The following is a 15,631-nucleotide window of genomic DNA, read 5'->3' as shown; positions in this document are numbered from 1 at the left end:
GGTATGGTACACAGTTTTCTTAACATGAGTTCTCCTTTGGTCTTCTTCCTGCTGCCAAATCCAGTAGATAACACAGATCTGTAGCCAAAGAGTACCTCAGCATGGAGAGGGTTAAAAAACAGCTATGTACATTTAAGGCCAATAAAACATATCAGTCGTAAAAGTTTAACATGAATGCATAAAATCTATTCTTCCAAACTTTACAGCAAGTGCTGTTAAAAAGTGCTGTCAACTTCTAGTCATTACACATACCATAATGGTCCTATCAGTTATTAGATCTTGTGGCTTGGAGCAACCTGGGTGTCGAGTGGGTGGTACACTCATTCACAAGGTGGGAGCCAATAACTTAGAGGACAAAACCCACAGATAAGACACTGCAATAAGATGCCTAGCCATGCAGCATACAAGAGGCTTCATTTCAGAAGAAGCGAAGAGATAAGATCACTTCTCATTGCTGTTTGAGCAACCGATAGTCTGTTCTGATGGCTTTAGGTAGATAGTTACAAGTACTTGAACGGGAATATAATATAGCCTGCTAGCACATTTCCTAGGAGAGTTTTATCTTAACTCAAGAAGTTACTACGGTTCATAGGTTTCACATTAGAACATGAGCTAGTGGACGCTGTTGAGTGTTTGCCCTGTGGAGGTTTTCAAACATGAAAGCCAGTTAGTAATGCATGTAATGTAATAATATGCTATCTTGTAATCTTCAAAGTGGAGCCAAGTGGAGTTAAGGATTATGCTAAGTTGAACCTAATGTTGACATTGTTGCTAATGGTTACCAAGTATTGGACAAAGCAGGGAGTAAGAGTTCTTAGATCAATGCTAGACCACTTTTTCTTTAACTATTTGGAACCTTATGCAGTCATGTACATGCTACCCATCACAATCAGAGTATATACTAAATATATTAGAAAAAAGGTATTTTTTTGTATACATGTACTACATGATTGTATACAGACACAGTGAGTTTCATTTTGCCTTTGAACAAAAGACACTGACAAAATCTCCACCGAAGGCCATGACTAGGCAATATGATGTAGGTGAGAAGGCTGCCATATCCTTTGATCATGATGTACGAGTACATGCTGGTATCTCGACACAGGCCAGTGACATACAGAGCTTTACTATACTTTTCATGAACAAACACTCTGAACTTTCAAACAGAACTATCACAGGACAAGGAAAAATGAAAATAAATGTTTGGGGACTTCCTCCAAGGCCTAGAAGAATCCTTATAGCATGGTACAGGTAGATGTAACCAACGATAAAAAAATGAAATTGATGGATTCAAAACTGGCCATCACTTTTCTCAGCGTCCCTAAAATGAGTCCATTGGACCCTTAGGGTCTTTTCTCAAGGATTTATGCACCACAAGTACATGTATATCAATATCGATAAATAAAAATGAAATATTCATCGGAGAGCACTAACTTTATCATTGCGTATGAAACATGGGAAGCAAATTAGATTACAGACTTGCAAAGTTCAATAGGGCTTGATTTAAAAAAATTTAATTCCCACGACATTGACTTAAGAAAGGAATTATAAAGCCATTAAATCTTACCAGGTACCCAAGTGTGACATGTTTATGTCTCCCATGGGGCAGATTGCAATAATGTTGTACAGGCTAGAACTCATTCTGATGTAAATAAAATGACTCTCAACATTTAGCTCAACCATGGATGAATTTGACATACATAGAAGTAATGTGTGTAGATACCGTTTGTGTAATGCAGCGTATTGTGCATTGACTGGAAAGTCTTAGAACTATCAGGGGTGCCGTTTAGAATGTCAGCTACATTTTGTAAGGAAAGGGTACAAGTCAAGCACTTTCCTTTTCCAAAAGGAAAAAACAACAAAAAAACAGTATAAATGTAAAGTATGCTCGCACAGTATAAACAGGTGGAGAAAGAGTTACAGACCAAGCATCATTCTTTGTAGAAGAGCTGTTATTTCTTCCCCAGGTGTTCAAAATCTTGCTCTGTCCGCATGTTTTAAAGAAAAATGGCGTTTCTATCAAATCGGACAGCATTGGATAGCGCTTTGTTACTTTTCATACAGGGGCTAACAGGGCTGTCTCCCGAGTAAGCGTCAATGTTTTTCCTTCCTACTCATTGTTATAAACCCCAAGTTGTTAATAATTCACCCTCACTTGACATTATTGACCCTCTCTGTCCCCAGTTCTCTATTTCTGGCCTGTTCTGCCAAGAACCCATAACATTTATCTGGAGATCATATTTCAACAGATGGATAATGTGTTTGACAAATTTCCTACTAATTTCCAGCCATTTGCTGAACTCTGTGCTGCTACAGACTCACACCCTTGCATTACTGCGAGTACTTCTAATTTTCTATGCTGCCTATACCTAGATCATGGGAACACGCTTTCCAATTTGGCACCAGTCCGATCTCTCCTTGCCTATCAAAGTCTCCTCTACAATAGGAAAAGGTCTGATAGGGTTTAAGGATCACCAGCTACACATTAAGTTCCTGAAATGAGTCTGGACAGGCCAGACAGATAATCATACACGCAGCTGAGATTTCAAATGACTTTGCTGAAAATTTCATAAGAGATGTCAAAATGGGCGGCTTGATGTGAGAGTCTATTAAAAATAAGCAGCCGGATGCTATTGATCATGTCTGGCCCTTACCATTCAACAGGTTTGAGGTTGATGGAATGTCTTGGACACCTGCCACATATAATAGTAATACAGGGATCAAAATAGTTTTTGTCTCTTACGTTAGTTGTCAAAGTTTCACTACTTGTAGTTTGGAAAACTTTCAGCAAATACCCTAGTTGGAGTCCTTGATTACACCACTACAACTTGAAATTGAGTCTGCTGTTTAATAGCTACACTGTGAGTCATCTCGTCCAGTAAACAGCAAGTTTGATTAGGAACCTATCTGTAGTAGAGTTTTTACATGGTATTTAGTACCTGCAATCTAGGAAAGATTGCAAATTGCAGGTGGGTATTATGAGTCATTAAATATGCAAGTAAAAACCCTTACTATAGATAGGTCCCTAATAAAACTTCCTTCTTAGTACTATGAATCAGACTATGAAACATGCTAATCAACAGCATGTTGTAGAGGTGCATTTAAGGACACTGAATTGGGTATTTGCTGAAAATTGGCAAGAAGGAAAAGATGTAGTTCGGTTAGCTCCATGCCTTCACTTTTGACATAGACAAGGAAAGCCTACCAAAGTTACTGACATTGAAGGATGTGCATAATTTATAATGTATTCGTCATTTCGCTGGGACCATTTATTAACTGTCCCTCTGCTGGCAACAGAAGGACATCTTAAGTCTGGGGCATCTTGACGGCATATTTCTTCACCTGACAGCCAGAAATTGGATCTGAAATTAATTCAATCTTCAGACGAACCTGTCATCTGTGATGAGGAGAAAGGTGAAGATACTTGTAGAAGTTTTGATTGGATTCAAAGTCACAAAAACTTCTGATGAACAGAATAAGGCACACATACATGTACTGTAGCATACATAGAGAGACCCTGAAAAAGGTGAAGATAGCTATATAGAAGTTTTGATTGGATTCAAATTCACAGAAACTTCTGATGAACAGAATAAGGAAAACGTACATTTAGCATCCACACAGGGCCACTGATTTTTCATGATTAGAAAATATGAAAGAAGTTTCATTCCCAGCAAAGTAAAGAAACGTTATGACGAATAAGGCTTTGATGGGTGAACCTTTGCTCTTTTTATGACCTAATACTGGCTTAGGAGAACCCAATTGGCTGCTTTCCTAATATTGCGTGCAAGGACATCATATACAGCAATGCAATACCACTCCAAATGGTCAATTTCCCCACCTTCCATCATTTCATCTATATCCTTCCCTGGGCAGTTATGAAATTCTATATCATAATTGCCTTGGAAAATATTCTCAGGGATAGAACTCTTGGACAGAACATAGTTTCTGGTTTGGCAGCAGGCCCACTACTGAATGATTTATGAGGAAGAATGGCCTTGGACAGCAACAGAACTCTGTCATATTTGCAGATTCCTTGAATGAGCAGGCATGAGTCACCTCCAGGTTTTAGGCCATGAACTTGGGTATTGTTTCCCTGGCTGAATGAACAAAGCCGAGATTACATTGTTGGAGGTAAACCATCAATCTTCAGTACAGGGCTGAAGAAGTTGCATTGCCATCCTTTATCTCAACCAGCCATCCTTTACCAGGAAAACTTTTTCTTCCCATAATGCCACACCAATTCTATTTGTTGGATCTCAAATGTAAAAAAAGAAGCTGAACTGGAAGATTGACATAAAAACAGAGTCTGAGAAAAAGTCTGTACCTTGTTAGACACAGTGGCAGGGAGTGATAAGATCAGAACATTTTAACATTTCTTATGAAGTCATTTGAAATCTCAGCCGCGTGTATGATTATCTGTCTGGCCTGTCCAGACTCATTTCAGGAACTTAATCTGTAGCTGGTGATCCTTAAACCCTATCAGACCTTTTCCTATTGTAGAGGAGACTTTGACAGGCAAGGAGAGATTGGACTGGTGCCAAATTGGAAAGCGTGTTCCCGTGATCTAGGTATAGGCAGCATAGAAAATTAGAAGTACCCAGTAATGCATGGGTGTGAGTTCAGCAAATGGTTGGAAATTTGTCAAACACATCAACCATCAGATTCTGTTGAAATGTCATTGAATTTTTGGCAAAACGGGCCAGAAATAGAAAACTGTAATGGCAAGAGACAAAAAATTTGGTAGACATGAAGAACAAATAAGGCTCAGATTATAAAACATAATGTAGCACAACCTAGTGTCGTCTGATTTGTTCAAAATGCTATGATCTTTCTTCAAAGTTACACTTTCTTCCAACACAAATTAATGTAGTTCAGATGCACCGAATAAGCACCTGTAGTTGAAGGCCATTTATAACTAACCTTCTTCCTGCTACATAACTCTGTACCAAATACAAATTTGGTACTTATTTGCTTCCTTAGCAGGGAGAAGACTAAATTCTTAAAGTTCCATTATTGGTAATCCTTGCAGGAGACTAGTTTGCCTCTAGATGCACAAACACATGCAAGTCCATCACTGAAGTATAAAGTTAACAAGTGTCTATGTTTGTCTTTTGAACATGTTTTACATAACAGTTTGAATGCAGTCTTAAAATTACAAATAACAGCTTGAACTTGAAAAGCATACACCATCTCTGGCAAGGCCAAATGATTCAGGGACTTTTGACTACATTTTTAGTGACCCATCATAAACGTTGTCAGCGCAGATTGAGGCCAAGGGAAGATGTTGACCTCGGAGACATTTACATCCTGCCCATAAGAGGAGTCGTGAAGAAGGCCACGAACCCTTTCTCATGTACAAGGGAAGAGTCACAACTTACAGGCATGGAATTGGATGCTAAAACTGAAAAGGCTGGTATCAAGTAATATATTGTGTGGATTGAGGCATACAAGAAAATGCAATAAAACTTCCAGGCACCTTTAATCCACTTCTGACACCATGTTTCCGGAAGTATGTTAGAAGTGTGTAAACCAGTGCAACGGCCAAGTGAGCCTACATCCAGTGGGTCGTGAGTTTGACTCCCAGCTGAGTCATTGACTTTCTACAAAATAGGTACTTTTGATGCTTTCTCTGTTTAGCACTCAGCACTGGGAAAGAGTATGGCAGTTAAACACACACACGGCTCGCCCCTTGCTGTGGTGATTGCACAAAGTTGACAGTGCAGCTCAGGGCTACAGAAACGGACATGGGGGCTGCCCTATTTACCATCTCAAGTGGGAAGGACTTTTACTAACTAATGTCAGAAGAGCATGAAAGCTCATCTGTGTTGGTAGAGTACATATTGGAAAATTTTAAACTTTGGTCCAACACCACCTGACGAAGGTTGGAGTATCCAGCCGAAAATTCATGGTGAGTTCAACTCCTGGTGTTGGATCAAAGTTTAAAATTTTCCAAAATGTCAGAAGAGAGTTACACACCAGATAGATCAAGACTGGAGAGTTGAAAATTTGCATGGCGAGTGACTAATTTTGAGTTGGATTGAAAGTTAAAAAAACATTATTATTGTCTTATAATAAGACAATGTCTATCAAGAAAGATACCGGTAAGCTTTGAACCTTGCATTAATAATTATTACCTTTGCCAAGAGAGTTATGTTTTTTGGTGCCATTTGTTGTTGGGTTCGTTTGTAGTATATGAACAGCATAACTGTAGTGGATGGATTTTTACAACATTTGGTAGGTGAAAACGAAAGTCAAGTCAGATAATGGACCTTCTAGTGACTTTCTATGGTACTGCAGCAGAACTCCTGGTTTTTGAATCTCGTGTTTTGGACATGCTATGATTATTGTAAATGAATTGAAAAGTACAATGTGCAAGACAAGAATATAGGAAGAGCTGTAATTCTTAAAACATTTCTCATTCTGTCAAAAGTGATAGTTACCCATAATGTCAACCTTTATAGATGTCAGGTTAATCTCAATAAATAAACAGAAAAAAGGACTAAAATTGTAACATCATTTAGAATAAGCAGACTGAATGCACTGTGGAAATTTGGTATACTCTCCTCATGTGCATGTTAGACAATCAGTCTTATTTCTTTTTACACCCATGGAGGTAATTGTTTTTTTCTTGCTCATACGAATAGTGACTCAGAGGTATAAACATGGCATTCTATGGCAGCATTTTCCTTGACCTTCCTTTCTTATTCTAGAAATACCTCTGCATGCTACAGAAAAACTGTAACCATAGGTGACAGACTTTCTTTCAAGAAGGAAAATTATTATTGATGGGGGCATAACGTAAAGCCTCTTGTTTCCAGGTAATCGATGCACATGTATCGACCCTATCTTTCTAGTCTTGCTGAGAAAATAGCTGCAAATGAAGCCTATTCTTCAAGGAAAACTGGAGAAAATCTTTAAGTCTTCCTATTTCCTGATGGTACTGCAATTTCCATTTGAAAACATGTTGAATCCAATAACCATTAGAAGGTCAATGGAACAAGGAGAATCACACTGAAAATCAATGGAGAAAGGAATGTGGACATCGCTGCAATAATCTCAAGGCCTACATTTTGGAAACACATCAATGAATATCAACAACCTTGCATTAAGGTGTGATGAATCCATTACAGTTCAACTTTATTTATTGACGCTCATCAGCTTAGCATAATCCCCAAATTAGTCACAAACTAATAAAGGCCTTTGCCTGCTTATAAGATCCAATGTCCATTCTGGATGTTTGTCTGCAGTTAGAATAGCAATTTGCACACAAGTAGAGATACAAAATGTTAAAGGGAATAGTAGAAAATCACATTCAGTAGCAATCTGTAAAACGTTGATTAAAAAAACTGAACTGCCATGACGCAGAGATTAATTCAATATTGATTTAGACAGCTCCTAAAAATGCAAAACTTCTTGCAAGGCATCATCGTTATATGAAATCGACAACATCATGGTGAAAATCCTTTTCAATCCTATTTTTGCAAACTGGGAGGAAGTAACCGGCTAACAAAATACTATAATAATGGCCAACTCTTCATAAGAAAGCAAGCCTATCACTGACAAATGAACAGAACTCTTTTTGGAAGGACGCCAGAGGCATTGGTCAAGGATGTCTTGAAACAGACCCTAGTCTTCCAGATGTAATTCATCGTAACATCAGTAATGACATGTTTTAGGATGACAGCAACCCTCCCTCATGTAGGCTGATCATTATGATGACAACCATCATAAAATGCAGGTTACTTTAGATTCAGACAGACAATTGGAATCTGGTACATCTAATAAACTTTAGACAATATCTATCAAATTCTTGCTGAATGTAGTCTGCCGAAAGGGCATGCTTCCCTCCATATCATTGTACAATCTTGTCACATGTCACAGCATATTATTAGTACAGTTTACAATTTCATAATTTCAACTTCAATTTCAAATTCAAAGGGCATGTTTAAAGAAAAGAAAAAACGGAGGTATAGCACTTTTAGAGTACAGTCTTTTATGCAGAATATTTCATTTATTCATTTCATCTTCAAAACATCTGGGTTGCCCCTTCAACAAGACTTGTTGATTTCCAAGAGGGTCCAAAGAACATAGGACAACTGATACATAAATTACATATTTATTGTTTGTTGAGCTGTTTAGACCTACCCATGAAAAGGATCCTGGGAATATATCCTCCATCAGGGGTGTACTCTTCTCCATGGGGCTCCTCATCATCCTGCAGCAAAGAAAAAAAGTTTAAGAAAAAAGGGTAATCAGTCAATCAATACACCAATCATATGGGTAAAATGTAAGCATATTTTGAACATGATGTACACATTGTCCATCCAAATACACCTTACAATAACCTATATCCACCAGGAGGCATCACATAGCTTTCACAATTTGCGGCCCTGTCCCTGGTGCTGAATATATTGGTGTTGAAACACCGGTAACTTCAGCTTTGATTGAAAGTCGATAAAACTTGTCATTGAAATATCTTATATGTAACTCATAGGAAATTACACTTATTGTATTGACTATTGTAAAAAATGTCTGTGATGGTTCTTCACGGGGATGGTATTAAATTTGCAAAACACCGGCACTTAACAACTTTCAATTGGACAAGGTGAAAATCCTCACTAATTCTCCTTTACTCATTTCCCAATTGGTTTGTAATAAAAGTGTCTCCACAAAGTATCTGATTATGAGGAGAAGCAAACTTGTGGGTTGCTCATCCCTACTGTGATAAAAGAGGGTTGTATATCCACCAAGGGACGGCACGTAAAAGTGCATCCTGGCATTTTATGGGTGTAATTGAATCTTGAGATCAATAGAATACATTAGAGTCTTGAGGGAGTTTTGTCTAACGTCCTCAGCTCAAGAAAACTTCATTAGTCATGGTGCAATCTCTTATCAAAATGTTCTTTAATTTTCAACCCATTCGTGCCAAATTCCCAAAAGTAGCCCAACTGACAATCCAATAACTAAAGAACAACAATTGAAGGATACATCAGGCAGGTGAAAGTAGTTCATGGAACTCCCAAGTTATGGGCTGCCACTTAAAACTTATTTGCAAGATCCACTATTCACAGAACACTATATAAGAACTGATAACAAAGTCCAAAACCATCAAAAGTCTTACAACAGATTTACAAGAAAACAGATCCAATCTCTGTAATACTACACCTGCAAAAGCGGAAGATCTGTTGATATTTCGGAATTGTTGAGCAATAAATCAACCTCGATAGCATCACTAGCTGCAGGCAAGCCTGTCCATTTATTTGTGAACTTGAGACACATTTGTATCGTGCAGCGTATCAGATTCAGCCGACGGGCATTTGCCTGATGCACTTTACATCAGTACTTCCAAATCAATACCATGGAGGAGGGATTCTGGATGGCAGGATTTTCCTGGATGATGGATTGGTGAACATAGCTGGAGGGAGAGCTTCAAGGAGTTTTCCTCATCTGATGTGATCACTGATTTAGTAAAACATTGTCAGGACCAACATGTCAGTTGTAGAAGGATAATACGAGAAGATTTTAACCACTGAGTAGCCTTTTGGCATAACAGTACTGGTAAATTTGCATGGTCAAAGCGTTGGCAGCATGAAGAGGGTTAAAGCTAGTCAGTCAATCAAAATGTGTTCTAACACACATGATCAAAACAGCATTAGTACATGCAAGTATTCATGCGACTATAAAAAACTTAGAAAAAAGTAGAAGGATAAAAAGGCTGTTATCCATCCAATAATTCCATTTTGCTCTAATCTAAATATCACTGCCCATAATCTAAGGACTGTTAAGTAGCATTCTTTACATACAGTGCTCATCCTTAGGTACAGTAGTTCCATGGCTGAATACTTAATACGTGTAGATTTCAATTATCTTATCCATCACTTGCTCAGCATTGAGTATCCAATTTCCCGTCTTCTCTAGACTTACAGGAACACACAAGGGTATTGGAAAGTGCTCCAACCATCCATTGCCATTATTTACGAAAAAACTTTACTGACAATTGCATTTTCCCTAATAACTCAACCTTATAAGATAAGACATCTCATGTATCTTTGTCATTCAGCAAAAGTGAATTTTGCCGAGTCTGACTGAATTGATTTACCAAGCCTGTCTGAGTTTGTGAAGGATGTGCTTGGAAACTGCACGCGGTGTGAAAAATGTGCACGCAAATGGTATGCATCATGAAAAATGTGCACACTGATGGTACGCATCATTAGCAAGGGAATTAACAGCTTAACATGACCATTAGGTTAGAATAATGGTGAGCATTCTAATTTGAGCAGAATTTCTTTTATTGCTTTAGATATATCAGCCACAGAGTCAGAATTTTCTTTTCTTTATTTGCTTGAAAGGACTGACCAGGAAGTCTCAGGAAGAATATTTGTCCCCAGTTGTTCCACCCAAGATTTCTTCAGAGAATGACCCCTATAGGTAAAGCAATTGTGACTTGAAGAAAAAGAAATTTGTCAAAATGATTAGGATTATGACATCTAAATTGTCACAGATCATCCTTAGTCGTCATTGTTGACAATATTAATGTTTCCATCAATACAGAGATTTCCACATTGATTTTGTACTGACAGAGATCTGTACTAAATGCTTTTTCACTGCCTAATAACTCGCTAAATGTGAAGCATCTAGTTACAAAAGTACCTTAGCATCGATTTGCCACAACTCAAAATGCAGTTACACACTTTTAATAGGAGGTGCAGAATTCATGTTGTAAAATTAAGCTAACTTTATTGATTTTTTCCCCCATTTGTATCAATATATCTCTGTATGTTACAGCACTAAAGGGAGGTTTAAACAATACAAGTGCATTATGTTTCAATGCCCTTGAGAATAACAGCTACATCAAATGCCCTATTGAGGAGAAAATATAATAAAGAATCAATTGTCGTAAAGGCAAAGTTAAGGCAACAACATCACCTAGTGGGCAATGCAACGCAGCTGCAGCATGTGTTCCTATTTTGCTATTTCAGACACGTCTAGTGAGCAAAGAAAAGAAAGTTGTGAAAACTGAACAAAAAAGACAACTTTATTGGGAAACTTTTACTAGCCTGGGTTCCATCCTCTGGATGGAACTGCTGGCTCAATCTTTACGCTTGCTAACCAAGTTGAACATTAGAATCTTCACCACTTTTCAGTTTGTGCAATGGCAGGTCATTAGCCTGGATGCCAGGCTTGTTACTAATAGCTTTTAATCATTACCTTGCCATCATTGGAGATGGACTAAAGCTAACAACGCTGGATTCCAGGCTAGAAGGCTACCATATACTGTACATTTGTCTATATCACTTTCTACAGTTTTTTTTCCAGTGTTTGATTTTTTCTTTCTGCCAGCAGTAATTACGACTTGATGACTTTATTCAGTAATTCAAGTTAATTCTTACACTAAAATGAATCATTTTGTCTTTTATCACATTCCAAAGAAGAGCTATCGAAAGCCTTTTATGGTTCACCTTACATGATAACTGGAATGTCTATGTACCAGTTGGCAATGTCATATTCAATCCCAGGTTGTTTTGACATAATAATAAGCTTTTAAGAAAATGAAAGCAGACGAAACTTTTGCCTGATGTATTCTTTGGCTAAAGTATTAAAAGACTTTGTGCAAAAGTTTCTTTTTTTTTCTCACTTTGAAGCGATTGCCTGTGCAAAACTTTCTCCTGAGAGGTCATGCTTATCAGCTTTAGCAAGCAATCATGGTGTGTTCGATTTTCAGCTAAGCCGGCATGCCACTAATGGTGATGACTACGGGGATTTCCACAACTGGCTTAGACACAGTGGGTATTTCTAATGTCCTTTCCTTGCATCCATCATCAGGGAACTGCTACAGATTTCCACATCGAGCCTACAAGTTCGACATTCAGGCACAGTCCCGGAGTGACGGCGCCAAAGGTTGCCCCCAGGCCAGTTAGAGCTAAGAGACATTTTACTAAGGATTCCTGGTTAAAGGGTAGCAGCACCAATACCAAGTTGATAAGGTACACTGTACATGTATACAAACTGTGTTCTTTAAGGAGCAATAAGGGTTAATGTTTTATAGTATTTTGGCAGCAAAGTTGTCAGCAGCAGGGACAAGGTAAAGGACACTTCTGGCATTGCTAAAGGTCACGGTGAAGGTTATGTTACAAAGTAGCCAAGATTTACAGTCACTGCTATACATTGTAGCAGCTGTTACATTTCCCTTGACTTTTCATGTATCAATTTGATCCCAATGCCATGTATGTAGGTTAGGGGTGGATATCGGTTCGACTGGACCGGTTTGGACCGGAAAAACATGCGGTAACCGGTTCAAAAAAACCGAATGTCGTGAACCGGTTTTTTGGACCCGGAAGTCAAAACAAAGTAACATGTAATGCAACAAATATTTTTTTCCGAGTCTGAGAGTGCCGCCGCCCGCCCGGCAGCGCTCGTGAGTGCGACTGTGTGAGTCGCACATGGGACCAGTTTTTTTTGAGAATGCGACTGGATTTAAAATCACGGTCGCACGGTGCGACAATCAAAAAAATTACGATCTGCGCCAGGATAATGGCTGCAGAACTTAGCGGTAAGCTGAAAATATTTAGGTATTCCAACGCTACCGTAGGTGAATTTTCTATCATGTTCCCACACCCGCGGTACAAAAACTATCCGTTCCTAGTGGCAAAGTTACCCATAGAAATAAAGGATATAAGTTTCTCTCTTTTGTGATGTATTTGTTTGATTTGTAAAATGTTTCAAACGCCAGAAATTTGCCGATGAAAGTAAAGCGCTAGCCGTGCGCTCTGCGTTCAGGACCGCCGCCATGATGATTGTAGACCGCAGCAGAATGCAAGGCCTGTTTCCTGCGGTCATTTTTCACCTGTTCAAGTGATAATTTTTACGATCAAAAATCGATGAATCAATTCAAGTGGAGTTTTATCCCCAAAAAATATTAAATTTTCCCTTTGTCACCGATATCATTTCAAAACTCATGATCTGCCCGTCATTATGGTGCTACTTTCATTCTGCTGCGGTCTAGAATCTACAGCCTTGAATTACAAAGCTTTCTCCATGCCGTCGGCCTGTCATTGGATGGCGGTGCCGCGGTCCTGAAGCGCGAAGTTTGAACTGTGCGTTTCAAAGGAACCGAACAAACAGATAATTTTTGATCCTATTGAGCAAGAATTTCAAGGATATTAAAGTATTTTGGATTATTTGTAGACAGAGGGTTGGGGTGAAAAAAATGCCTGTAAAAATGTTGAACTTGATGGCAGCAGAAAAGTTTCAAATTATGGAATGTGACTTTATTTGTTTTGGTCATGAAACCAATAGATACATTTTAGAGTTATCTATTTATTTATCATTCAAGGTTATGTGAATCATTACTTGCCTTGTTCCAAGTAAAAAATGCCATTGTGTATTTTTCAACTTGTTGAACTTGAGGCACCGTGGCCCCCGGATTGGGGCCAGCCGGGGAACCTATGCCCAATTTTTCTAAAAATCCCTCATACTAGTATCATTTAGTATGCAGGAAGGTATTGAATAACTTGAATTGCCAATTGTTCTGCAGCATCAATGTAGGCTTTTATCTTTTATGATCTATTCAAATATTTTATTCCCGGTTGTTAATAGGAGTATTATTTGGTATGGCCAAGACTTTTGCTTGTTCTTCCAACTTTTTGTAGTGGTGCTCCTAGATTTTTGCTGGTGCTCCTAACTTTTTTGAGTTAGGAGCACAGTGCTCCTAGGTCTAAAAGTTAGTCTGGAGTGATTTTTTGTTTAGTGACTTTTTGAGATCTCTGAGCAAAGACGTTTGTTGAAAATGAAAGTGTCTTGTATCTTCTATCTGCCTGTTAGTGCTCTGTGTCTCCTCTCTGTATTGACAAAGAATGCATCAAAAATAAGGTTAACATTGAAATTGGGTTGATAAAATGTAAGATTATTAAGAGTAAGATATCATCTAGACAGGATCAGGTTTAGGTTCAGGTCCGGACCTGAACCTAAACCTCTGGACCTGAACCTGAACTCGAACCTGATCGAGCCGAACCGGTATCCACCCCTAATGTAGGTCATGTAGATCCCAGTTTCTTTTGATTTATGGGAACGTCACGGCTACCTAAACCTTACAAGAATAGGATTTGTTTGCCATGTTCATGTCCCATGACATCCTTTCTGTCAACTCTGTCGATAGAATCCCTTGATTTGCAAGTGATCCCCATCAAACCGTCTGACAATATTGATCAGCAAGAGTTGGATCCTCTTCCAAAGCAGCATGCCATCAAATCTCTGTTGGACTTAGTCTTTTACTGGCAGCACAATCCATGGGAATCATACCAAATTGACTGTTCTTTCAATATCGCAAGACGGGATATATGTGCATTAAAGGAGATTGCATTCAAAGGTAAGCCCCATTTTATATCATTCACCAAGAACTTCATCAAATTCAAATTTACGACAACATTTGATGGATTGTAGGTAGAACTGAAGCCACTAAAATGCATCATGCTATAAAGTCAGTTCCTTCGTATATATGCATTGATTTCAGATGTGAACATGACAAACTTTGATTCACGTGAATCTAGTCCTGCCTTTAGAGTCTGAAGGAATCAGACAGTCTGAGTGGCAGTTATGACACTTCCTTTAGGACCTTGGATGAACTTAAGACAAAGGCTCTGGAACCTCCAGTGTATTCTACACATGCGCCACTTCATTAAATCTGCTGTAAAAGTAATCTGTTGTAGGACAGTGGAGCGGAAAATGACTCCCCCATTAACAGTAACTCTGTCCAGTTTTCTCCTCACACACTTTGTTTTCATAGGAAGGTCAGAGAAGTAGAAGGTCGAGGTTGTCTGAGGGCAGTTGATCAGAAAAATAACCCTCCTGTCAAAAGTCAACTTGTCCTATGATTGTCTTCTCACGCCTAGACAAGGGCAAGGTCATGGTTATCTTTTCAAGAACAATCAGGCGGAAAAATTCCCGGACAAACGTAATGATGTCCTTTGATATTCATAGCATGGTCATGGATGTCTTTTCAAAAACAGCAGAGCAAAAAAAACTCCCTAGAAAACTCTTTCCTAATCAGGGCTCGATCTTAACTATGTCCCGATGTCCCGGGGCCACTAAAATTTAGGCCGGGACAACTGAAAAATCTATTTGGGACACTTTTGGGACAATAGGAAAATAATCAACTAATCAACATCAGAATGTCCGATCTCCCCGCGGTAGACCGTATCCGGACCGCAAGCGACCAAAACGTAATCTAAGACGACCACGTCATTTTCAAATGTGTGGCGACGTCAGTTTTTAATGGTAAGTTGAGGGAAATCACGGTAAATCGGCCTGTTTTGCAGCGATGAAATCCAAGATGGCGCCAGTGGTCATAGGTCATTGGGATAGTCTACTGCAATGTGGGTGGAACTATTGCGTGTGGTGTGATTTTACTCTACATTCAATAGTACAAAATTTAAACTTATTTCGTCAAAAACATTCTTTACATAAAGAAAATATATACATAAAGAAAGCTTGACTTGATAACATTTTGTTTTGAAGATAATACGGGGATGTTTTTGTTTTTTAACTGCTCACCCATGCCTCTACTCTAGTGAAGTATCCTAACTAAATAAACAATGCGTTTCTACATGTACAGGCACGCTAGAGGCTATATTTC

The 15,631-nt window shown here is 38.6% G+C and overlaps 1 protein-coding gene across 1 annotated transcript in view; it reads right to left on the bottom strand.

Moving 5' to 3' along the window:
• LOC136444437 (thioredoxin domain-containing protein 12-like) overlaps positions 1 to 15,631 on the bottom strand; it is a 102,003-nt gene that overhangs the window by 8,545 nt on the left and 77,827 nt on the right. The window contains exon 5 of the mRNA XM_066441984.1: positions 8,146 to 8,215. Coding sequence (XP_066298081.1) covers positions 8,146 to 8,215 — 70 coding nt within the window. The remainder of the gene's footprint in view (positions 1 to 8,145; positions 8,216 to 15,631) is intronic.

This window comes from Branchiostoma lanceolatum, chromosome 11, assembly GCF_035083965.1.
Source record: "Branchiostoma lanceolatum isolate klBraLanc5 chromosome 11, klBraLanc5.hap2, whole genome shotgun sequence".
Classification (NCBI taxonomy): Eukaryota; Metazoa; Chordata; class Leptocardii; order Amphioxiformes; family Branchiostomatidae; genus Branchiostoma; species Branchiostoma lanceolatum.
The sequence above is the reverse complement of the archived record's forward strand: the minus strand, read 5'-3'. Positions and strand labels throughout refer to the sequence as shown.